Below are 26,969 nucleotides of genomic sequence, written 5' to 3'. Positions count from 1 at the left end.
TGGTTTAGAAATTGTTCAGTGAACCATGTTGGAAAATATCCCTAAGCACAAGTACTAAAGATGGTCTGTTATGTTATCTTCCAAGCACACAGTGGAAGGAAAAAAATTAAGTTTTCTATTACTGCCACAGCTTCTATAATTACTACCTTTCTTGTGCCCTAGGTTAATATCTAAAATTAGCTTTATGCTTTCTCAAACACATTTCACCAGCTCCCTCTGCTGATCCAATCTGAAGGATAAAACAGCTTAAATTCCTTGTTAAGTCCTGAACTTTAAAATCACATTTCTGGGGTCCGAGAACTCCAAGCATGAAAGAACTTGATGAGGTAATGGTCATCTAAATAACTTTCTCCTTTGGACAGCTCCTATGGTAATTCAAGCAAGAGTCAGGGTGTAGACGTTTGTTTCCAAAAGTAGAACTCCTGTTTCACTGAGAAAGCTGATTTGGGGTGATTTGGCGCCCTCTACAGACTGTAATGGCAAGAGCGACGCTATCATGTGCTTCTCATAAGTTTTAGGGCTTTGCCAGAACTGTGACGTTGAGGAGGGTGGGGTAAAGGGGCAGGAAGGGTTTATGATCTGCCAATCCAACAGCTGTATTCTAACTCACCATTCGGCCCTCCCTTAAGATCACGGAAGTAGCACACTTGTCTCCTACACAACTTTTTTCTTGGTCGGTATACTTTCTGCTGTCACTAGCAAAGCAGAAAAGACGAATGGCTTTTGTTTTATACTGAGGGCACTTTTACAAAAGTCATCTTTCCGTTTATTTTTCTTTTAGAAAAAAGAATTTGGGTTTTGAGCTTTAAAAAAAAAAAAAAAAAAAAAAAAAAAAGACAAACACCTTCCTTGCCTATTTGACTTTGAGAAATAATTTAAGTCAAAGAATCTGCTCTATGCTAACCAAGGTAAGTGTCCTGGATTTTTTTTTTTTTTTTTTTTAATGGGGAAATGATCCAGAAACTGCTTTCACAAAAGATGAGTGTTCTTCTTTGAGTGTGTTCCTTAAGAATGAATGTGATTATCTTCTTTTGGGGTCTCTTGACTAGGGCTAAAGCAAGAGAATTAAGGAGAAAGTCAGGAAGCAAAGGGAAGTTGTAAGGAAACAAAGTTATGTTGTGGATGGAACCATCCAAAAGGAAGTTGTCAATGAGATAAACAGAATCATGAGTCTTTCAGTAACTCCAGGCTCACCTCTGATTTCATCTTATGAATGAGATGGAAATGCCAGCCATTGGGAAACAAAATACCCCACAGATGGTGTGAAAAAAAATACTGTAACACAGTAAGAGCATGGTAGGATGATGATAAGAAACATAAAATGATCAAATTCCAAATTCAAAGAAATCATAATTGATTACATGATTTGCAAATCACCCAAGTCTTTCCGTGTCTCATAAAGGATTCCTACATTTGCTCAGTCAGGTGTGGGCTGGGGTTTTCCGGTTGTTCAAAGGTCTAGTTCAATAGGTCAGGGCTCTTTCTGCCAAGGGACTAAATATAAGCAGCCTATGGCCGACATGGTGGCTCATGCCTGTAATTCCAGCACTTTGGGAAGCCAGGGCGGGCAGATCACTTGAGATCAGGAGTTTGAGAGCAGCCTGACCAACACAGTGAAACCCCGTCTCTACTAAAAATACGAAAATTAGCCAGGCGTGGTGCTGCATGCCTGTAGTCTCAGCTACTCAGGAGGCTGAGGCAGAAGAATCACTTGAACCTAGGAGGCGGAGGTTGCAGTGAGCCAAAATTGTGCCACTGCACTCCAGCCTGGAAGACAGAGTGAGACTCCATCTCAAATAAATAAATATAAGCAACTTTTGAGCAACCAAGTACCTTATGAAGTCCACTTTATAGTTTACAGAGTTTGCACACACATGTTCTCCCAATCCTTCAAGCCTGCAGTATTCTCTCCTACCTTTGAATTCATATCTTTTTTTTTTTTTTGCACCAATTACTTGCTTTTCAGACATAAGAACAGTCCTTTCAAACTAGAAGGAAACAAAGAGAAAGCCACTTGAACCCTCTGTTTTACAAATGTGGAAGCACTGACTCAGAGAAATCGAGAATTTTGTCCAGGGTTACAAGCTAATTAGAGGCAGAAGCAGAACTAGAACTCAGATCTCTCAATTTCCAGTTCACTTACTACCTTCATCTACTGACTCGAGGCAAAATTTAAAATGGTTGCTCCCATTCAGAAATGTATAGTCTGTAAATATGGATTAATTTTAAAAAGTACAAATTCCCAATTTGTTTCTACTGCCTGTAGAGTCTCTAAGTCAGTCCTTAAAGTGCTTTTGCCCAGCACCTTTTTAACCCACAGCCCACTCTGTCACTAACTAGGTCTCTAGGCAGGGATAAACAGGCCAGGAGAGTGCAAGCATTCGTGCCTAGAGCATGCTGCTACCATAGGACTTAGCACAAGGTAGCATCAGTCTCTCCATATACAACATCTTAAGAGCAGTCATTGTCTTTTTTTAATTCTGAGACTTTACTACTATTTCTTAGTTGCAGCGTCTTGATTATCTTCAGGGCCCACGCTTGGCTTAGTACTTGCACTTAGAGGTACCCAGGGATATTTGTTGAATGAATTAATTTGCTGCCAGTCTATTCATGCCAGTATATTTTTCACTTTGGCAATTTAGTTAGCAGCCATTTCTTTTTATGTTATTATTGCAGAGAGAGAGCACAGCAAAGATCTGCCCGCCCCAGGCCTCTACCTAGTGGCCTGGAAATTCAAGTATTCTTATTGGTGGAGGCTATTTATTTCTGGTTAAAAGCTGTCTAAACCTCCTACTCCTCAACTCAAAGGAAAACACAGGTATGTCTGCCTACTCCTTTCCAAACTTGTTGATACATTTTATCTGTGAGAACTGTCTTTGCCAAGGAGAAGAAAAGGAAGAAAGGAGACAAGTAGGGAGGTAGAGAATGAACACTGAGTAAATATTTTGTGTAAGGCACTTTTTTTGTGTAAGTAATATCATGTTTTTTAAAACGCAAATAATCCTTCAACATAGGTATTTTTCTTATTTTACAAAGAATATATCTAAGGTTGCTCCAGTAGTTTGCTCTGGCCAGTTGGTAGCAGAGAAAGTTCGAATCCAACTCTGCTGCCTCCAAAATCCATTTTCATTGCATTCCCATATAGCTCTCTCAAGTAAACGGGATTCCCAAATAAAAAGTCTAAGAGGAAAAATGATACCTTTTGTAATAGATAATGAAGCCAGGTATGGCAGTCTCAGCCTCGCAAAGGGCAAGGCAGCAAATACATTCTGAAATTGAAGGCCCTAGGAAATTCGTCTGATCCTCATTGCAAGTTCATGAGTCTGCCTTAGAGTCAGGTAAGTCTGAGGGTCCCTGGAGGACTCAGGAGTCTTTCTTTACTCCCTGCAGTCAGTAAATTCACTTTGACTCTGTGCCTTCTGATCTGGGGCTTCTGATCTGATTAAGAGGCAAGCTACAAAGCCATAGAGAAAAACTCCTCCAAGCCCATCCCAAAGGTGCAGCAGCAAACCTGAGCAAAGATGAAGAGGCAGGAGAATCACTTGAACCCGGGAGGTGGAAGTTGCAGTGAGCCGAAATTGCGCCACTGCACTCTAGCCTGGAAGACAGAGTGAGACTCCATCTTGAATAATTAATAAATATAAGCAATTTGAGAACCAAGTACCGTATGAAGGTGAGGGAAACCACAGGATACCTCAGGCTCTCAGACCAACAGCATGTTCATGTCTTGGTTTCAGATCCTGAAATCCATACTCAGTGCAAACTCTGCCTCTTATTAGCAGTGTAGCCTTAAGTTGTTTCAAATGATTATGCTAATTTCCCATTTACTGGTCCTAATAGCTAAAAAAATATATGCTCTCTTGTTTCCCCAAGGCAAATACCACTGCGATAAGTGACATGAGACTACAAAAATCACACAGGGGTTATACAGCTAGATCTATCCTCAAAAAATACTGTATCTTCAAAGGCAAAGTGAAATGAGTTATATATGTTTCATAAAACAACAGAATACTTTGAGGTCTCAGCTATTGTTTGTGTGTCTTCTGAATTGGCCAAGGAGGTTGCAGGGAAAAGCAGCACTTGCAACTAAGTCCACATGACATATTAAGGGCCGCAGTGTGACATAAACTTGGTTTACTAGAATTAACTCAGCCCATTTGATTGAGGCAAAAGCAATGTGAGATGTGCAGAAGGCTAAATGATAAAATCCAGAAAAATTGGTAAAAACTGGTCCTATATCCCCATGTATATGTATGAGTACACTTCCTCCAGTTCCCACTGGCAAGCATGAGCATCCCCATTTCTAGCTGACATCGTCTTGGGCTCCGGAATATCCCTTATGACGTTCCTTGGGGACTTTGTTTTCTATTATGGTCAGTCTTACCTCTCCGCAAGGTTAAGAACCTCCCCTCAACCCATGTAATATCCTCTTTTTATGGCAAGGCATGGCCGTGACCAGCTATTCTTCAAGACTCTACATGCTTTGAATCAAAACCAACATTTCTACTGACTGAAATTCCTGGGATTCAGAGGCACAAAGTGATAGCAAAGAGCCCCTCTAATACTGAGAAATTCTAGCATCCCAATGGGGTCGAGGTACTGTCTACACTCTGAAATACTACAGATTGAGCACTCCTTATCCAAAATAGTTGGGACCAGGCCGGGCATGGTGGCTTACCTCTGTAATCCCAGCACTTTGGAAGGTTGAGGCCAGCAGATCACTTGAGGTCAGGAGTTCGAGGCCAGCCCGGCCAACATGGTGAAACCCCATGTCTACTAAAAATACAAAAATTAGCTGGGCATGGTGACAGGCACCTGTAATCCCAGCTACTTGGGAGGCTGAGGCACAAGAATCACTTGAACCTCAGAGATGGAGGTTGCAGTGAGCTGAGATTGCACCACTAAACTCCAGCCTGGGTGACAGAGCAAGACTCTGTCTCAAAAATAATAATAATAATAATACTTGGGGTGAGAAATGTTTCAGTAGGATGAACATGGTGGCTCACTCCTGTAATACTAGCACTTTGGGAGGCCAAGGCAGGAGGATCACCTGAGCCCAGGAGTTCAAGACCAGCCTGGGCAATATGGTGAGACCCCATTTCTATAAAAAAAAATTAATTAAAATAAATAAAAAATAAATGTTTGAGATTTCAAGTCTTCAGATTTTGGAATATTTTTATTGTACTTACTGGTTGAACATCCCAAATCTAAAATCTGAAATACTCTAGTGAGCATTTATTTTGAGTTTCATGTCAGTATTCAAAAAGTTTTGGATTTTGGAGTATTTCAAATTTTGGATTTGGGGGTTTGGGTTTTTCAACCCTCAATAGCTAAATTTAGTGGAGCATTTACTATGTAGCAGGCACATTTCTAAAACCATTCCGACATTTATCAGTCATCTAATCTTCCTAACAACCCTTTAAAGTCATTATTATTATTACTATTAAAACGGAAAAGTTCTCTGACCCCTTGCAGAACTTGCTACAGCAGTGTGGCTTGTTTGCATGTTCAAACCCCTTATAGGAAGGGGAACATGCAGATGGGCAGGTGCAGGAGCCAGGGCTAGTGCTTTTGGGCTCTGGCCCCCAGTAGGATCTACAGGTGTGTTAAAATTAATGCTCTTTTAGCAGTTGCCATTTATGGACAGCTAAGTATGAGCAGTTCAGTGGAGATTCAGGTGACACTCTTTTACACCCTGCCCTCTTGGTACCCAGGTCCTTGTCCAAAGTCCAGGAAGAATCAGGTCACATGGACTTGAAGCATGGTGAATGCAGGTATTTTACTGAGTGGTGGCAGTGGCTCTCAGGGGACTTGTTGGGGAACTGGAAAGGGGATGGAGTGAGAAGATGATCTTCCCCTGGAGTTTGGCCATCCTGGGCCAATCCCCTCTCCAACCATCCCCAGTTGAACTCCTCTTGACATTCAAACACTCCTTCTCTTCTCTCCTTCTCTGCCACGCCGCTCTGCTCTGCCAGTGGAGCTTGGGGTTTATATGGGCATGGAATAGGGGCACGGTGGGCCAGAGTGGTCTTGGAAAAGGCAACACTGGGGTGCAAAAACAGGAATGCCTGTTCCCATTTAGGGCTGTAGGTTTCCAGGCTTGAGAGTGGGGCCTTTGCCAGGGAACTGTTCTCTTCTACTCAGTATTTCCTTGCCTCCTGTTGGTATTACTATTATTACCATTCACATTTTACAGATGAGAAAACTGAGGCATAGACAGGATAGTTAGCCGAAGATCACACAGTTAATAAGTAGTGAAGCCAAGACTTAAACCAAAACAATCTGATTTCAGAACCTGCATTTTTAAGCAGCATGTGATTCTGCTCCCACTCAAAGATGAAAAAAAAAAATGCATATATATCACTATAAAAGTTGAGTCTTGTGACAAGGGCTCCCTTCCAAACTTGTTAAATAAAGAAGTTCTGCTTGACTTTCCTCTAACAGAGCATACCATGGCCAAGAAAGTTGCAGTGATTGGAGCTGGTGTGAGTGGCATCTCCTCCATCAAATGCTGTGTGGATGAGGACCTGGAGCCCACCTGCTTTGAGAGAAGTGATGACATTGGGGGATTATGGAAGTTTACTGTACGTGGTTCACATCCTCTTATCTCTATCAGTCATGATCTGGCCATTTGCTTTGTCTCTGCTCAGACATGGTGGCTTTAGCCTGTCTTGGTGATCAAGTAAGGGAGTGGCTTCCTACAACAGCACAAACATGTGCGTAATGCAGTGTTAAACACTAGGCAGGATGCAGTCTGATTGGTGAGGAATCTTGAGAGTGTGCAGACTTGGGTCAGGGACAGTTGGAAGAGAGAGAAAAAAAGAGTTAAGTCTGATAGATAAGCATAGTATTGGACATTTATGATGATTTCTGGACCGTAGACTTTCTAAGACAAAGCTGCAGAGTGTAACATCAGGCAAACTGAATAGCATTGGTGAACATAAAAAAGATTACACTCTAGGGAGAATGGAAGTTGGCAACAGGGAGTGGAACCACAACCCCCAGACATTGTTCAGGTCTTTAGGAACCGAACTGGCAAGAGTGAGGCAGGGCCCCAGACCTTGGAAGGCCTTGCGGGAGGGGGAGGGTTCGCTGTCACATTTTCAGAATAGAAAGAACTCAGGCACTAACCAATCCTTCTTAGAAGTGGAATATTTAGGCTCGGAGGCTACACTTAGGTCCAGGCCACCTATTAGGTGACTTGAGCATCAGACAGTGGGGATGGAAGTGTTTAAATACCACCTGCCTCTGGTCAGGATTGGTGCTGGTTACTGGAAGTAGCAGAGTATCCAGTAGGGACTGAGGGATCTGCCCCAGTGGTGAAGTATAAGAAGGTATCAGAAGGTTTATGCCTGTAATCCCAGCACTTTGGGAGGCTGAGGTGGGAGGATCACTTGAGGCCAGGAGCTCAAGACCAGCCTGGGCAGCATAGCGAGACCCTGTCTCTACAAAAAATAGAATTAAAAACAAACAAACAAAAAATAAGATGGAAGCTAGGCAGGCCCAAGTACTAAATGCTATAGGGGAAAAGAATAGTGACATTCATTCAACAGGCATGAATGAGAGAAGCCTTCATAGAAGACATGTTGTTTGCTATTAATAGATCTCTGATGGATGATGAATAAAACAGAATAAGCAACTACATATAAGCAGGAGTAGTCATAACCCTAGGATTATAGTATACTAGGAGGAAAAAAACTTTGGTATATCGTTAATCTCATCAAGCCACCAAATGTTAATATGGAAGGAAAATATTGGGTCTGGTTTATGTAGCTTCTGCTATTTGGCCCCACAGTTGGTTTGGTTTACTTCTGCTATTCTAAAGTAATACAGATTAATTTTAGAAAACAATCTTGAGTTAAACAAATAGGGAAAAAAGGAAAAATATAAATTAAGTAACAATACTCGCAAATTAGTACTATTAAAATTTCAATGTAATTTCTCTCAGTCATAAATATACAGTTGTCTCTTGGTGTCCGTGGGGGTTTAGGTATCCCTTTGGTTTTGCCGTGGATACCAAAATTCACAAATGCTCAAGTTCCTGATAGAAAATGGCATAATAATATTTGCGGGTAGCCTACACACATCCTCCTGAGTATTTTAAATGTTCTCTAAGTTACTTATAATGCCTAATACAATATAAACGTTATATAAATAGCTGTGACACTGTAATGTTCATGGAATACTCACAAGGAAAGAAATATGTACATGTTCAATACATATGGAAGCATCCTTTATTTTTTGCAAATATTTTCCATCCTTGGTTGATTGAATCCATGGATCTAGAACCTACAGATACAGAGGGCCAGTTGTACTATTTTTTTTTTCAAAAATATTATCATAATATTAATTTTCACTCATTCAACAAGTATTTATGTCCTTCTGCAAGGACACAATGATGAATAAGATAGACAGGGACTCTGTCCTTCTTGCAGTCTGGTGAGAAACAGAAACAGTAAATAGGGAATTACAACACAGTGTCTTCAGGTTCGTGGTAGAAGTACAGGATGCAGCAAGGCCACATCAGCTACCTTATGCAGCTCTGTTGGGTCATGGATGACTTCTTAGAGAAAGTGACAGCTAAGAAAGAGGCTTAAGGGAGACACAGAGTTTAGCTTCAGCCACAAGAAGTTCATTGGTGTCTTTAATATAGACCTATTTGTTTTGTTGTTTTGTTTTTGAGTGATGGAGATTGAATCAAGACAAGTTGAGGACTTCATGACAAAACAGAGGCTACAGTAAATGGTTCTTCTATGAAGAATGAGATAGGATGAGAGAGACAGGGCTGAAGGGGACATAGGTTGAGAGGATGTTTTGTTTGTTTTTAAAATTAGAGTATTTTGTGCTGATGAGAAGGAGCCAATAGAGGGAGGTAGATTGGGAATATACGGAGACAATAATGAGAAAAATTAGTAAGGTATTCCCTGAGGAAAGCCAAAAAGGAAGATGCCCAGGGCATGAGTGGAGGGAGTAGCCATGCCAGTGGAAGAATGAAAAGATAAACAAGACAGATAATGAGCCCTGCATTCATGGAATTGTTTAAGGACAATGTTAGTCTTGGAGAGCCCTATTTAATTTGGTTAGCTTCTTTGTGGTTTGAAAAATATATTGAATTTAATTATACAATCCCACCAATGATTTCTGATAATTATAGCATAGACACCTAATGCTGGGTTTCCTGGAACTCTTTAAAGTTACAAATAGTGGCTCAGTACAGTGGCTCATGCCTGTAATCCAGGCATTTTAGGAGGCCAAGTTGGGTGGATCACTTGAGGCCAGGAGTTAGACACCAGCCTGGCCAACATGGTGAAATCTTGTCTCTACTAAAAATACAAAAATTAGACAGGCATGGTGGTGCACACATGTAATCCCAACTATCTGGGAGGCTGAGGCATGAGAATTGCTTGAACCCAGGAGGCGGAGGTTGCAGTGAGTCAAAATCGCGCCACTGCACTCCAGCCTGCGTGATAGAGTGAGACTCCATCTCAATCGATCAATAAAAATAAATAAAATTACAAATGGGACATTAATTGCTATAACCCCCCTCTCAGTGAGGCTAGCATGATCCACCATGATCTCTGTTCTCTTGCTCCTATCTCCATTATCCCAACAAGCTAACTATGCCTTCACCACAGGAATCTTCCAAAGATGGGATGACCAGGGTCTACAAGTCATTAGTGACAAATGTCTCTAAGGAAATGTCATGTTACAGTGACTTCCCTTTCCACGAAGATTATCCTAATTTCATGAACCAGGAAAAATTTTGGGACTATCTCCAAGAATTTGCTGAGCACTTTGACCTCCTGAAATACATTCAGTTTAAGGTAAGATTCTTTGAGTTATGGAAGATGAATTTGATGGGGGCTGGCCTATTCAGCAATCTAATGAAAATTGGATGTTTAAAGTAAACTTTTTATTGATTTTATCTCTAAATAAATAGGAAGAAAATAAGGACTCCTCTCTTCTGCTGCTGCTCAAGTTTTACTCAGATAAATCATTAAAATACTGAATTGGGGACGGGTGCAGTGGCTCACACCTGTAATCGTAACACTTTGGGAGGCCAAGGCGGGCAGATCGCTTGTTGTCAGGAGTTCAAGACCAGTCTGGCCAACATGGTGAAACTCCGTCTCTGCTAAAAGTACAAAAATTAGCTGGGTGTGGTGGTGTGCACCTGTGATCCCAGCTTCTCAGGAGGCTGAAGCATGAGAATTGCTTGAACCTGGGAGGCAGAGGTTGCAGTGAGCCAAGATCATGCCACTGCACTCTAGCCGGAGCCACAGAGTGAGACTCCGTCTCAAAAATGAAATAAAATAAAATAAAATACTGAATTGGTTGATTCATCCTCTAAATGCCAAACTCTCATTCAGGATGAAATTTTGACTTTTTTTAAGAGAGAAAAAAAGAATTTTGTTCACGAAGCCCATTGGGGGAAAAAAAAATCTAGACATCTGAACCATAGAAATTATAATAAGGCAAAACTAATTTTCCTAAATTTCCCAAAGCACCGGGCATTGTAACTCATCTCTTTCTCACCAGGAATAAAACACAACTGTTTCTTCCTTCTACTGAAAGATTCAAATGTCTCAAGTCAAAGTCTATATTGCCACCTTTGTGAGTCTGCATAAGTTACTTAACTTCTCTAAGAAGATGATAAATCAACATTAATAGACCTCCTGTCATGGGACTTGGCCTACTGAAAGTAACAGACATGGTTACCACACCAGTCATTGCATGAGGTCCAGGGGTGTTGGTGACAAGTGAGTGTTTGTCTTTCACTTTTAGACCACTGTGTGTAGCATAACGAAGCGTCCAGACTTCTCCGAAACTGGTCAGTGGGATGTTGTCACAGAGACAGAGGGCAAGCAAAATAGAGCTGTCTTTGATGCTGTTATGGTGTGCACTGGACATTTCCTGAATCCCCATTTACCTTTGGAAGCCTTTCCTGGTGAGTCATTTCTACCTGAGACCATGCCTATGCTTCTGGGTTCTTCTAGAAGTAAACTTACTGATTTGCAATTGAAAATACCTTCCCATGATTATAGATAGCTTTATATTCACTCTCAAAAATGATATGTGCAAAATTACTTTAAAAGGTGTATAAGGCACTATGTAGGTGGTGTCGGGTCTTATTTATTAATATAAATGTTGTTATTATTGTTTGAGCTTTCTAATGTGTGTCTAATTGAAATTCAGTGATCAAGTAAAGCTCAAAACAACCAGGTCTGTCATGAAAAAGAAGAGGCTTTGATTTTAGGGATTAAATTACAGGTAATTTGAATCAGGACTGGCCTGTAATAGAACATACAGGAAATGAGAGTATATTTTTTTTTTTGAAGAAACAAACCAGAAATTAAACATGTAAAGCAATATATTCAACCTTCTCTAGAGTTGGAGGTTCTTGGACAAATAAAAATTAAAAAAGGAAAAAAAAGCAATATATTCACCCTTCAAAACAGTCAACACAATAATCATACAATTCTTCGGCCGGGCATAGTGGTTCATGCCTGTAATCCCAGCACTTTGGGAGGCCGAGGCAGGGAGATCACTTGAGGCCAGGAGTTGGAGACCAGCCTAGGCATCATGCTGAAACCCTGTCTTTACTAAAAATACAAAAATTATCTGGGCATGGTGACTCATACCAGTAATCCCAGCTACTCAGGAGGCTGAGGCACGAAAATTGCTTGAACCTGGAGGGGTGGCGGTTGCAGTGAGCAAAGATCATGCCACTGCACTTCAGCCTGGGCCACAGAGTGAGACTGTCTCAAAAGTAAATGAACAAATAAATAAATTATCATACAACTCTTAAACCAGGGCTATCCACAAAAAGGAGTTTTAGAACCTTCCATTTGGAAATGCTTTTCACTGTGACAGCATATTCTTTTTAATAGACTCATGACTGTCAAATTGCCATCATTTGAGGTCAAAACCAATTATTTGAAAAGTCAAAAGCTATTCAAATTCAGTTGAGGGAAATAAAATTAATACAATTGAGGATTACTAAAATGTAATAAAGCTACTCTTTGTTACATATCAGTGGCCCTAACAGCAATTGAATAGGTGAGTTTTTTTGTTGGTTTTTTTTTTGTTTGTTTTGTTTTTTTTTGAGACAGAGTCTCGCTCCGTCACCCAGGCTGCAGTGCAGCGGCCGGATCTCAGCTCACTGCAAGCTTCGCCTCCCGGGTTCACGCCATTCTCCTGCCTCAGCCTCCGGAGTAGCTGGGACTACAGGCGCCCGCCACTTCGCCCGGCTAGTTTTTTGTATTTTTTAGTAGAGACGGGGTTTCACCGTGTTAGCCAGGATGGTCTGGATCTCCTGACCTCGTGATCCACCCGTCTCGGCCTCCCGAATAGGTGAGTTTTTGAAATTTCTTCAAGGAATTAAAAGAACTCTTAAGGAAGGAAAACTGTGAAGAATAAAATATACAAACATTGGCAAAATGAATGAAAATACGTCTTATAAGTGTAATCACAAATTGACAGAGTATCCTATTCAAAAAGGAATCAAGTGAAAATTCAATACACTATTTTGCAAGGAAACACTATTATAAATGGTGGTTGGCTTCAGGCTTGCTGCTGATCTGGGGACTAACCACACAACTGTACAGTATTAAAGGAATATAAAAACACCTCTTAGCACATTCTCTATGGGAAAATGTGCTGTAAGTGCCAAACTATTGACATGGACACTTTCAGAATTTATTCTTTTCAAGTTTGGGATTGTTTACTCTTTATTCCACACTAAATTCAGTTCCACATAGACTCTCTATATATATTTTTTTCTTTTTTTCTTTTTTTTTTTTGAGATAGGGTCTCATCTCGGTTCACGCAGCCTCAACCTCCTGGGCTGAAGCAATCTTCCTGCCTCAGCTTCCAGAATAGTTGGGACTACAGACGTATGCCACCACACCTGGCTCATTTTTGTAGTTTTTGCAGAGACGGGGTCTTTCCATGTTGCCCGGGCTGGTTTCAAACTCCTAGACTCAAGGGATCCACCTGCTTTGGCCTTCCAAATACTGAGATTACAGGACTATAACTTTTTAAGATTCCGTTTCTGCTTTTAACTAACCACCACAGTCTCTTTCACAAATAGCTTTAGGACCTCCGTTGAAATGAATGTTTTCCTTGGGGACATTAACTCTTCTCTGCATAGAAAGTATCAGGACTATTTCTACACTATTGAAAAAAATCCATAGAAATCGCAAGCTTTGTCTATAACATGTTACCACAACTGTTTGAAAGTTGACATTGCAACACATGCATACCCTTTTTAAAAATCTATATTGTCAACCTAATGGAAGAAGCTGAGGCACATGTGATTTCGAACAGTTTACTTGAGTCAAAATAAAATTTTAAAGAGTTTCCTTGAGGATAGCTGCTTGGGAAACATTTCCAAGTTGCCTTGGGAAGTGCTCTGTTCAGCCTTTGTTACAAGCAGGTTTCTAAAGGGAACAGGGAACAAGTAGTGCGCAGATACAAAGTTGTTTGACAGGAATTCTCATCAATTTACAGAAATAGCATTGATTAGTCATTGGCTGTACATTTTTGAACTATAGGCTACGAGTTATGACATCCAGCGTATAGCATTGTCAGGTTAATTTATGGCTACTTAATGTCAGTAAGTCCAGAGCCCAAAGAGCAAGTGTCTTCTAGAGGTGATTACTTAACTCAAGAAGGGGAGTGACATGTGATTGCTGTCAAATTTCAATGGCTCTCTGGCTTGATAACTTAAAGGGGACTTGCATTCCTCAGATAAAGTTTCTTTTATTTCCAATATAAACTGACTTTTGCTGTTTTCCTGAATTAGTAGTTTTAATTTATCAAATATATTTCTTTTTCATTTTTTGGCACTGCATTGACATAATCATTGACTCAGAACTACCTACACATTCTCTATTTTTTCTTCTTCAGTATGTAATTACAGAGAATCTGTCATTTGCAAGTCGTTGTGTTAGGCAATATGAAAGATATAAAATCCATGAGCAAAGTTGAGCCCTCCAGTAAATTCCCTCCAGCAAAACCTCATAAGTGGCTGAATGTCCCACTCTCCAATGCATTTGATGCATATTCTGTTCCCACTTCTTGGAAAATTCTTTATGCTCCTCTTTTCCAATTTCTAATCATTCTTTAACAAATTCTCACTTTAAGAAAATCTCCTTCAAATGCCTTCACTGGCTCAGTCCAGGCTGGACGTCCCACTGGAGCCATCATAATGCCTTCTCTTCTGGAGGGGAGTATAGCATCATGCCTGACAGCTGAGATCCAGAGTCAGACATCTTGAGTTCCCATACGGGCTTTGCTATTTACCATATGGTCTCGGGCAAGTTGCTCAACCTCCCTGTTTTGTTCGGTTGGTTGGTTGGTTTTTGGTTTTGTTTTTTTGCACTGCAATCTCAGCAGTGCAAAACAAAAACAAACAGGGAGGTTAAGCCATTTGCCCAGGGATTTTTTTTTGTCTCAATCTCAGCTTTGACAAAATGGAATAATACTATGGTCCACTCTATGGGGTTGCTGTGAAGTTTAAATTTGTTAGTATAGACCAGGTGTGGTGGCTCATGCCTGTAATCCCAGCACTTTGGGAGGCCGAGGCAGGCAGATCTTTTAAATTCAAGAGTTCGAGACCAGCCTGGGCAATATGGTGAAAGCCTGTCTCTACTAAAAATACAAAAAATTAGCCAGGCATGGTGGCGTGCACATGTAGTCCCAGCTACTCTCAGGGCTGAGGCGAGAGGATCACTTGAGCCTGGGAGGCAATTACAGTGAGCTCTGATGGTGCCACTGCACTCCGGCCTGTGTAACAGAGCTAAATTCCTTCTCAGTAAATAAATAAGTAAATTTGTTAATACGTATAAAGTTCTCAGAGGCCTGGGACTAGCATAGCAACAGCTAAATAATTGTTAGCTATTTTCTGTTTACTTACCTATATCCCCATTGGAAGACAAAGTCTTTATTTATTTATTTTTATTTATGTATTTATTTATTTTGAGACAGAGTTTTGCTCTTGTTGCCCAGACTGGAGTTCGAAGGCGTGATCTCAGCTCACTGCAACCTCTGCCTCCCAAATTCAAGTGATTCTCCTGCCTCAGCCTCCCAAGTAGCTGGGATTACAGGTGCCTGCCACCACACCCAGATAATTTTTTTTTGTATTTTTAGTAGAGATGAGGTTTCACCATGTTGGCCAAGCTCGTCTCGAACTCCTGACGGAAGGCAATCCACCCACCTCGACCTCCCAAAGTGCTGAGATTACAGGCATGAGCCACCTCACCCAGCCCAGAGGACAAATTCTTTGAGGGTATGATGGGGCGCGGTGGCTCACACCTATAATCTCAGCACTTTGGGAGGCTGAAGTGGGCAGATCAATTGAGGCCAGGAGTTTGAGACCAGCCTGGACAACATGGTGAAATACTGTCTCTACTAAAAATATAAAAATTATCTGGGCATGGTGGCAAGCACCTATAATCCCAGTTACTCAGGAGGCTGAGGCAGGAGAATCACTTGAACCTGGGAGGCAGAGTTTGCAGTGAGCCAAGATCACACCATTGCACTCCAGCCTGGGTGATAGAGCAAAACTCTGTCTCAAAAAAAAAAAAAAAAAGTTCTTTGAGGGTAGGAACTGCCTTTTGCCCTCACATCCCTTAGACCTAGCATAGCACCTTAGGTGTTGAAAGTGTTGAAAGAACAGGCTATATAAGGTATGACTATTAGCCAACTTTTTCCTTTAATATCCCTGCAGACCTGATCTGTGGGGCTTGTCCTTCCCTTGCCCCTGGATGAAATCTTAGGCAGTTTTCTGCTTATTCTCAGATAATGAAATGTCCTCTGATCATTCATTATAAGTCACCAAAACATACATATATATATATGTGTGTGTGTGTGTATATATATGTGTGTGTGTGTGTGTATATATATCATTTTCATAACTAAAATGTCCTGTTCATGCAATAGTCAAAATTTGCAACTGCATGTAATGTAAAAGCTTCTCCCCTCCACCATCTGGCACCTGCTATGAGCTGACAGCAATGTCAAGAAGAGACGGTGTGCTTGACTTCTTTCTTCCTCTGCCATCCTCTTCCCTGACAGAAATTTACAGGAATGGTGACAGAAAATGCCACAATTCCTGTAAATTTCCAAATCCTAGCCACTTCAACCTCAACCATTTTAGACCCTCAAAGTGAGCATGAGGCTAAGTAGGGATCACAAAACTAGCCTCACACACACAGTTTCTGCAAATTCAGCATAGTTGGTTTAGCACCTCGCTTGGAATGCGGGAACTATTGTTTAGTACCCAGCTTTGGGGACCTCAGTAGACAAAGAATCCTATTGCAACATTTTGTTATACAATCTACTTCTTGCCCAGGATGTTCAGCGTGGTATATAAGATGTTTCTTATTATTTGTGAGTTTGAGTTACTGAAGCAAGTGCTTTAAAAAAGAACACTCAAGCCTGTAATCCCAGCACTTTGGGAGGCCGAGACGGGCGGATCACGAAGTCAGGAGATCGAGACCATCCTGGCTAACCCGGTGAAACCCCGTCTCTACTAAAAAATACAAAAAACTAGCCGGGCGAGGTGGCGGGCGCCTGTAGTCCCAGCTACTCGGGAGGCTGAGGCAGGAGAATGGCGTAAACCCGGGAGGCGGAGCTTGCAGTGAGCTGAGATCTGGCCACTCCAGCCTGGGCGACAGAGCGAGACTACGTCTCAAAAAAAAAAAAAAAAAAAAAAAAAAAAGAACACTCACATGGAATATAAGATTTCCTATGTTTTTAACAAGGCAGGTTGTAGTTACTCGATCAATGTTACCAAGTAAATGAATGAATCAACGACTGAATAGGAGGAGAATGATATATTCCAGAAGATAGTTTAATATTTGTACATTGATACTTCAAAGGCACTTGAAGCCTTAGAGAGGCAGTCTAGTCCTCAAAACTGCTGGACTTTGCTTTCGTATCCTTTGTCAATGCTTCATCTCATCTGTGATTCTGACCATCACTGGCCTCATCACAATTGTTTCCTCTGTCACCTCCCACAATTTCCACTGTTGCTGCTGCTGCTGTAAACACCCTTGCTTCTGCTATTCCTACCATTCTTAGTTTATGTGAATCTATGGTTCATATCTAAATTACCCAAGACTGGGTAATTTATAAAGGAAAGAAGTTTAATTGACTCACAGTTCCACATGGCTCAGGAGGCCTCACAATCCTGGCAGAAGTGAAGGAAGAGCAAAGTCACATCTTACATGGTGGCAGGCAAGAGAAAGAGCATGTCCAGGGGAACTCCCCTTTCTAAAACCATCATATCTCATGAGACTTATTCACTATCAGGAGAACAGCATGGGAAAGACCTGCCCCCATGATTCAATTACCTCCCACTGGGTCCCTCCCAGGACATGTGGGGATTATGGGAGCTACAATTCAGGATTTGGGTGGGGACACAACTGAACTACATCAGTTTTTTATGTCTGCCAAAGAGATAATCACCAAAAATGAATCAAAAGAAGAAATATTTGTAGTCTTCCTTATATATGTAAATATCATTATAGCTGTTTGTGCTTCTATGGACAGAGTATTAGGTGCTTCATGAAAGATCAGTCAGAAACAAGTATAAATAACATAAGAATAAAACACAAATAAGCATACTGCATGATAACACATCAATGATAAAGCATAAAGTAAAATAAGCATAAAGTATAAGTAACATGAACTTAAATCACAAGAGAAATTACTTCATTTACAAAAGAGCTTACCACAGAATCTACCCTGTGGAGAATTTTAATTGAATCAAAATTTAATATGTAAACATATTATATACATAAGTCACATTCTGATAGAACGTATTTATTGGGCAAAGTAACATTCATCAACAACCTACTGTTTTTGTTTGTTTGTTCAAGATCTTTATTCAGTATCCAAAAGAAGATGTCAAGTAGGTATTTAGATACAAGTGTAGCGGTCCTGGGAGAAGCCACAGTTGGATATAATACTTATTGTAGATGAACTAGAAACAATCTACTTTTTGCCCAGGATGTTCAGCATAGTATATAAGATGTTTCTTATTATCTGTGAGTTTGATTTCCTGAAACAACTGCTTTAAAAGGGCACACTCATATGGAATTCAAGATCTCCTATGTTTATAACAAGGCAGTTTGTACTAAATCCACATCTGGACTCACAGTGTCCCAGGGGAGAGGGAGGTTATATGCTTTTTCTACTCCCTGCCACTAGCAGCATAAGCAAAGGGCTGCCATAGTTGTGGGACTTAGCTTTTTCCACAGACCCTATCCCTGCATAGTGAGAAATTATAGCTTTAGATATTTCAGACTTTCTGATCTTTCACTCGTCTCAGGAATTCACAAGTTTAAAGGTCAGATCCTGCATAGTCAAGAGTACAAGATCCCAGAAGGCTTTCAGGGCAAGCGCATCTTGGTGATCGGTCTTGGGAACACTGGAGGAGACATTGCTGTGGAACTCAGTCGAACAGCAGCTCAGGTATATCATCTCTGAATTAATGCCCCTAATCCCATCATCAGTGATGGTGGCTAGAAAGAGGTATTCAAAACTATGAAGTACATTGGCCAATTGCTAAATTATGCAGACATAGAGTAAGTGGGAAAAAAAAAAAAAAAAACACCGAAAATCTTTAAAGCCACCCACAGTCCTTTCTGAACTATTTAAAAAGCCATGCTTTACAGAGCTGAACCATCTCCGAGAAGGGTCTAGGAGAATTGTGTGGATGGCAGACCTCTAAGCATTTTTCAGAAGTGCTTCTTCAGAAACAAGACCATATAGGCAAATTACTTCACCCAGGTCAATTATCTTCTTTTTTACACTGTCCCTTTGTCATTCTGGCAAAATACCTATGTAAGAATAGAAAGGTCATTTTCTTGAATGTTTCTAAGTTCTCTACTAAAAGTCGTATTTGTACCTTGTTTCGAGATAAAAGCAACTCTTGCAAAACAAATATACATAATGATTTTAGAAAGTCTAAGACCAGATTCACAAATTAGAAATATATTGCACTTTAGCATAAATTAAAGGACAATGATTAGATCTGGAAAGACTAGATTTTGATTTAAAAATAAGTTAAAATTGCTTTTCTATACCTTCACTTTAAATTCTATTTTGCTTACATGTAAAAAAATTGCCAGAACAATTCCATGTATCTACAAATATTATACTTCTACATTTATAATTCTATAAACATAGCAAAATATTTAAGAGATATACAGATCTAGTAAAGTGATTTTGAGAACAATGACAGCAATAGGAACAGATAATCATATGTAGACCTATGTACAAATTCACCAATCCTCTATTGTTATAAGACCAAACTGGAATAAGATCATCTGAAACACACTGATGAAAAAGACTACAAAATGATGAACACTTATTTTTCCTTCTTGCCTTACTTTTTAGGTACTTCTCAGTACCAGAACTGGTACCTGGGTTCTCGGGCGCTCTGCAGATTGGGGCTATCCTTTTAATATGATGGTTATAAGAAGATACTATAGTTTTATTGCACAAGTTCTGCCTTCACGTTTTCTAAATTGGATTCAAGAGAGGAAGTTGAATAAGAGATTTAATCATGAGGATTACGGATTAAGTATTACCAAAGGGTACTTACATTTTTTATTTAGTAGAAAAATTATTAAATCAATATTTCTCATTATATTTTATTCAGAATGCAAAATGTTCAATAATTGTAATATTGCCTTTGTTTATTCTACTCTAAATGTATTTCCCTAAGACATTATCCAACAGGTACCATAGCAGTTCTTAAAATATGTGTATTCTCTCTCTGGTAGCAGAAGTAGTGATTCATGAGGCTGGAAGGAAATAAAAGATGAAAACTTTCATTTCCCGCTGTTACAAGTATCACATATTTTTGTCGTTGTTATTGTTGTTGGAGGTTTCTTGTGTTGTTGTTGTTGTCGTTGTTGTTGTTGTTGTTGTTGTTGAGACAGGGTTTTACTCCCGTCACCCAGCCTGGAGTTCAATGGTCCGATTTCTATTCACTGCAATCTCTGCCTCCTAGGCTCAAGCTATTCTTCTGCCTTAGCCTCCCAAATAGCTAGGACTACAGGCACAGGCCACCTCGCCCAGCTAATTTTTGTATTTTTAGTAGAAACGGGGTTTTGCTTTGTTGGCCAGGTTGGTTTTGAACTCCTGGTCTCAAGTGATCTACCTCCTTCGGTCTCCCAAAGTGCTGGGATTCTAGCCACCCCACTCAGCCAAAATGATATATTTTAATATACATCTGGATAGAGTTGCACATTGGCAAGTAAAAGAAAGCCTTTGAAAAGCATGTAAAGTCATTAAATATGATTTTTATTATACACTTGACCGAAATATTTTTCTTTGGTAAGACACCTTTTTTTTGTTTTTTGTTTTGTTTCTTTTTTGTCTGTGTTTTTACCCTTGAAATATCTTTCAACTTATGAGGAAAACTACTGGCAAAGGATGATTTGATATGTTCATTTTATAAAGACATTATGTTTGATGTTATTAGGTAGAATGATGGTCACACTGAAAATATTTATCAGTATAATTTTTTTTTTAGTGGAGTCTCACTCTATTGCCCAAGCTGGAGTGCAGTGCTGTGATCTTGGCTCACTGCAACCTCTGCCCTCCCTAGGTTCAAGTGATTCTCCTCCCTCAGCCTCCCAAATACCTGGGACTACAGGTGCAGGACACCATGCCCAGCTAAATTTTGTATTAAATTTTTATTTAAAGAGTTCCTTGCTAATTTCCTCTCTGACTAATGTCATTCCTTAGAGACCTAAGTAATGTGAGACCCAAAATTGATCATCAAATGGATTGTTGTACACTGTATGCTGACACTCAGAAAAGCATTGCTCCAGAAATTAATTCTAAGAGATAGAGAGTTTTAAACCCCAAGCAAGAAAGAGTAGGTTTAGTCATTTTCCACATGCCTTCTACTGAGAGTAGAAACACAAACCATGTTATAAACATACTAAGTCAAGTAGATGACTTTGAATTAGACATTGGTTAATTATCTTCCTTAGCTTGGCAGGTAATTTCCCTGAATTGACTAAATAAGTCATTTGCTGAAGTTTCTCATAAAAATAACTACAGTGAATAATTTTCTCCTGTGTGTCAAAGGAAAACAGCAAAATTCATCGTGAATGATGAGCTGCCAAACTGTATCCTCTGTGGGACAATCACTATGAAAACCAGCGTGATGGAATTTACAGAAACCTCTGCTGTCTTTGAAGATGGGACAGTGGAAGAAAACATTGATGTTGTGATCTTCACTACAGGATATACGTTTTCTTTTCCTTTTTTTGAAGAACCTCTTAAAAGCCTCTGTACAAAGAAGATATTTCTATACAAGCACGTCTTTCCCTTAAACCTGGAGAGAGCAACATTAGCCATCGTCGGCCTTCTCAGCCTTAAAGGGTCCATCTTATCAGCCACAGAGCTCCAAGCACGATGGGCCACAAGAGTATTCAAAGGTACCGTGACTCTACTGAAAGCCCTCTCTTTGGATCTTAAAATTGGTGCCCTGCCATTTAGCTAAAATCAAACAGATGTGAACTAAAGTAACAAAATATTTTTTAAATTAATGTACAATTAATTGTATATGTTTGTAATATGATGGGTGTGCTGTGTCACTTAATGGGAAAAGAGATTTTGGCTCTGTGGGTGAGATAAATTTGGACAACAGAATATAATCAAGTTTCTCAGATTAGCCGAAATTATTGAAGGCTTCATGATCCTATTCTAGCCTAGTCTAATCTATTTACTCCTAAATCTTTTCATTTAGTACTAAAAGTATAATTTTATATTGCTTCCAAAGAAAGACATTGAAATAGTATACACTATGAATGAAGTTGAGATTAGAGGCCCATAAAAAAATATTTTAGACACTGGAAATTACTTTCTGTCAATTATGTGATAAGTCAGAGCTATCGCATAGATGCTAGAGTCAGAGCTACCGAGGTCGAATCCCAACTTTGAAATTCTTTAGCTTTGCAAGAACCCTTCTAAATCTCAGCCCCTTCATCTGTAAAATGGGGATAGTAAATCCTCTATCACAAGAATTTTGTAAAATGGATAATGTCTGCAAAGCAATTAGCACTGTACTTGACATATAACTAATGCTTATTAAGTAACAGGGTTTCTCTGACCATTGCTATTGCTATCATACCTCTCTGAAGTAGGGCAAATTTTAGATTAGCAAGCATTTTAGTTTTAAAGAACTGCAGTTTTCTTATTTTCAAATATAAACAGCCATAGCAATTGGGCCAATCAGCTATGCTGTAGAAGAATTCTGTTCTTAATGAATAAAAACAATCACCAATAATTTATAAATAGCATACAACATGGTATGCTAATATAACATGGTATTAAGTAGTGTTGACTTATATCAAATATTATATTCTAGAAATATAATAGATATCAGTCACACTTAAAACCGTACATTCTCTTAAGTTGGCAAAAAAAGGAAATGTTATTTGAATGGGGGGAGGGGAAAGAAGGCAGTTAGAAAATCTCATTTTATTTACATTACAGAAAAAAATTCTACAACCCTCCAGTAAATTACCACAAATTTCTGTTTTTTAAGGCCAATTAAAGTGTTTTCACAGCATTATCTAATTACATTAAAACCACAGAAGACTTCATTAACTACCTGGTTTTTAAAAGTATTTTATGGTGAGCTCCAAAATGGTTATTAGAATGATAAAGCTGAAAAAAGAAAACTCGTTTAGCTCACACCATAGGAGTAATGGCATACTTCTCCCGAGAACTTCCAAAAAGTAATCTAGGAACAACCAATTAAATCTTGCTAGTTTTTTAGAGCATAAGGTGACCCTAGTGGAGAGCAGTCCACAGAGCTTAGTTGGACCTATCTCATTGGAAAGTAAACCTACACCCTGGGCCAGCACTTGGCACCTGACAAGGGCAGGACTGGCCAGAATGGGATGGCAAACAGGGTAGACTAACAAGGGTCACAAGTGGCCTGAGGTGGATGGGGACAGTGAAGGGGCAGGGGGTGGGGACAGAGTTTACATAATAAGAGGGAGTATGGATGTTCTAGGAACCCAGAAGACAAACTGAGATTTTAGTCTCTAGGGAAGTTGGACAACTGCAGAGAATTATCAGGGTGCAAGCTGTTAAGGAAGAATAAGGTTTAGAATTCAGAAAAACAAGAAGAGCAGAGTCCAAGTGCTAAGACTGCCTAGACGGGAGATTGGGAATGAGCAGGTCCTCACAACAGAAGCAGACAGAGCCTGGGTGAGACTGACTGAGAAACTGCCAGGCCCCTTCCACACTTGAGGCTCCTTGTGTAACAAAAATAAAAATGTTCTAAGACAGGGTTATAAAGTGAGTTGTTTTTTAGAGACCAGTCCTCACTCCATTGCCCAGGCTGGAGTGCAGTGGCGTGATCATGGCTCACTGCAGCCTCCATCTCCTGGGCTCAAGGGATTCTCCCACTTCAGCCTCCTGAGTAGCTGGAACTATAAGCCCATGCCACCACACCTGGCTAAATTTTTATTTTTTGTAGAAAGAGTGTCTTGCTATGTTTCCAGGCTGGTCTTGAACTCTTGGACTCAAGCAGTCCTCCTACCTTGGTCTCCCAAAATGCTGGGATACAAGCATGAGCCACTGTGACCAGCCTAAAATGGGGTCATTTTAAGCGTTTACATCTAACCAACTAATAGCTTTAACATCAACACGCCACACACACACACACACACACACACACGTACAATGTGGAGGGTATACATACAATATAATATAAATTATATTATTTATACAGTGAAAGCAGATGAAGAGAGACAGGGCAAATGGCACAGGTGCAGGTGTCCGGTGAGTGTGGCGCAGGCTGACAGTTGGGTCACAGAAGCATCTCTCCTCACTATTCTGGCAGTGGAGTACCCTGGTTAACTGAGCTGGGAGGGGAATTTTTACCTCCAAAAAATTATTTTCTGTGCTGCAATTCCATTCTGAGCTTTGACTATCATGTGTTCTGAAGTTAGAGCAGTGGGAGGCTAGAAATGAGTGGGAGGAGAAGCTCAATAAAGGAAAAGCCACATGTGACTTCAGTGTTGTTTGTGATTGTTCCCACAGGACTCTGTAAGATACCTCCATCCCAAAAATTGATGATGGAGGCTACTGAAAAGGAACAGCTCATTAAAAGGTATGAAATGTAGCTTACTCTAGGGAAAACTTATAGTGTATTCTGTTATTTAAAAAAGTATTCAGAGTATAAAAGCCATTCCTAGAGAAGCAGTATGGCAGGTTGGAAATAACTCCGCCTTAGGAATCAGAAGGATACGTTTTTAGTCCTAACTCTGCCACCAATCAGACATGTGGCCTTAGACAAGTCAGCTGGGGACACCAGGTCTTTTCAGCGGAACACACAGCCTGGCCCCCTACCGGTGGCAATCCTGTCTTTTCACTTAGCCCAGGAAATCTATTCTGTCTTCACTGTCTTCCTACCTCTCAGGCTGTTCTTTCTCTGTATTTGCTGGTATCGCCTCTTCCTCACTCCTAAAATTTAGTGAGCTCCAAACTTAGTCCTCAGGCGTCTTCTCATTCCTATTTACACCCACTCCCAGGTGGCCTCATCCAGGCCCGAGGCTTTAAATACTGTCATATACTCAGGGCTCCCAAACTGTGTCTCTAATTCAAATCTTTCTCCAGAACTCCAGACTCCTAATCCCACTCCCTCTACATAGCTCCACTTAGATATTTAACACGTGTCTCAAATTTAATATGTCTAACAATGAACTCTTGACCCCTCCACCCCCATCTGTAAATGGGCTGATCGGAAACTTTTCCCCATCCCAGTTCATAGCTACTCATTCCAGTTGGTCAAAACCAAGTTCAGTCAAAAACCTTGGAATAATCCTTTTCTCTTCTTTTTTTCTCACACCCCATATCAGCAAATATTGTCAGCTCCTACCTGCCAAATAAATCCAGAATTCGGACACTTCTCACTACCCCTACTGCTACCACCCCAGACCAGACCACCAACATCTCTCATCAGGACACTTGCTGCCACCTCTTACCTGGTCTCCCTCCTTCCACTCTGTTCTACAATCTAGGCTTGTCACAGCATCAAGAATGAGCCGCGTCACATTGCCCTTCTACTCAAAAGCCTCCGGTTGCTTCCTTTTCACTCCCAAGAGCCTCCCTGCAGCCTCTGAGGCCCACAGCACACCCAAATATTGATATGCCCTCACTGCCTACTGCTCTCCATTTCATCCGTGCTGCTTCAGGTGTCCCAACCTCCTACCTGTTCCTCAAACATACCAAGCATAACCCCGTCAGAACCTTTACGCTCACTCTTCTGTCGGCCTGGAATGTTCCACCAGACACCCAAAAGTCTCACTCTGTTCAAATGTCACCTCATAAGAGAGAGGCCTTCTCTGACAACACTATATGTGACAGCAACCCACCCTGTCTCACCATTGCCTTTCCCCTTACCCTCCTTTCTTTTTCTCAGAATGCCCGTTATTACCACCTGATATATTACATATCTACTTAGTTGGGGTTTTTTAATAATTTGCTCATTTCCTCCATTAGAATGCAGGCTTTTTGACAGCAAAGACTTTGTTTTGTTCACTGTTGGATCTCCAGCACCTACAATGGTGCCTGGAAGGCGATAGACACTTAACGTTCATTTATTTATTTATTCACTGAATGAGTGAATGATTGACACTGGGACATCGTGAAAGTTTACTGACAGAAATAAGTAAACTTCCTGAAAAGTAAAACATCATGGAAGTTTAATGACAGGAATAAGTAAATAAGTAAGTTTACTGACAGAAATAGGTATGAATAATGCCTTCATGTTAATATATAATATGCTCATGTCTGTGGAAAGTTCAGTCCTTGTATACCAAGTATGGCCCTCTCAACTCACAATTCACACCAATAAAAAATGTAGGCACATATGATGCTTTCTGGTCATATTCATTCATTCAACAGCTATTCTGTTTGGACTGATCAGACATTGTCCTCACATCAAATCCAAGAACTGAAAAATTATTTAAAACGTCTCTTCCAATTGCCTCCTTTTATCATCTCTAGTAAAATTAATTAGCTTCACAGATACCCTCTGTAGATAAACTCCTTTAATTTCTTTCTTCCTAACCTACAAAAACATTCCCAAACATGGTTTGATTTCCCCCCAAAAATGTAACAAAATGATGGGAGGTGGGGTGGGTCTGATAACTTGAGAAATGCAGGGCAGGAGTGATTAATGAAAGGTCCTCCATCTTTTTTCCTCTCAGGGGTGTGATTAAAGACACCAACAAAGACAAATTGGACTACATTGCCTACATGGATGATATCGCTGCCTGCATAGGCACAAAGCCCAGCATCCCACTTCTGTTCCTCAAGGATCCCAGACTAGCTTGGGAGGTTTTCTTTGGACCATGTACTCCTTACCAGTACCGCCTTGTGGGCCCTGGAAAATGGGATGGAGCCAGAAATGCCATCCTGACCCAGTGGGACAGAACATTGAAACCTTTAAAAACTCGAATTGTCCCTGATTCCTCCAAGCCTGCCTCCATGTCACATTATTTAAAAACCTGGGGGGCACCTGTCCTACTTGCCTCTCTTCTACTTATCTGTAAATCTTCACTTTTCTTGAAGTTGGTGAGAGATAAACTACAGAACAGAATGTCCCCTTACCTAGTAAGTCTTTGGCGAGGATGAACCTGATTGTTACCAGGGTTGCACCAAGTCATGCTAATTCTATCTCCAAGTATCTTGTGCATTCCTCCTCTGCTCTCCATCATAACTGCTATAAGCCAAATTTAGGCCCAGTCATCTCTTACTTGAATTATTGTATTGTCTTGTTTTCAGTACCCTCTTTCTTGCCACCCTTTCCAATGCATTTTCTACCCTGCTACCTCAGTGATTATTCTAAAATAAATATCTATGATATGATTTAGCTGTGTCCCCACCCAAATCTCATCTTGAATTGTAGCTCCCATAAT

The 26,969-nt window shown here is 40.4% G+C and overlaps 1 protein-coding gene across 3 annotated transcripts; it reads left to right on the top strand.

Moving 5' to 3' along the window:
• Positions 1-609: 609 nt before the first annotated feature.
• Positions 610-26,923, top strand: FMO4 (flavin containing dimethylaniline monoxygenase 4). Of its 3 annotated transcripts, XM_050783682.1 has the most exons (11): positions 610-673; positions 782-908; positions 2,677-2,818; positions 6,445-6,584; positions 9,636-9,824; positions 10,783-10,945; positions 18,338-18,480; positions 19,408-19,607; positions 21,115-21,467; positions 24,088-24,157; positions 26,259-26,923. In XM_050783682.1, exons 4-11 carry the CDS (start codon positions 6,453-6,455, stop codon positions 26,683-26,685), a joined length of 1,677 nt encoding a protein of 558 aa, XP_050639639.1. In that variant the 5' UTR covers positions 610-673; positions 782-908; positions 2,677-2,818; positions 6,445-6,452; the 3' UTR covers positions 26,686-26,923. The 3 variants fall into 3 exon arrangements, with proteins under 3 accessions (XP_050639639.1, XP_050639629.1, XP_050639647.1); XM_050783672.1 differs by having other exon boundaries at positions 612-908; XM_050783690.1 differs by lacking the exon at positions 2,677-2,818 and having other exon boundaries at positions 612-908.
• The last annotated feature ends 46 nt before the right edge of the window (positions 26,924-26,969 follow it).

Source organism: Macaca thibetana, chromosome 1 (assembly GCF_024542745.1).
Source record: "Macaca thibetana thibetana isolate TM-01 chromosome 1, ASM2454274v1, whole genome shotgun sequence".
Lineage (NCBI taxonomy): Eukaryota > Metazoa > Chordata > Mammalia > Primates > Cercopithecidae > Macaca > Macaca thibetana.
The sequence above is the reverse complement of the archived record's forward strand: the minus strand, read 5'-3'. Positions and strand labels throughout refer to the sequence as shown.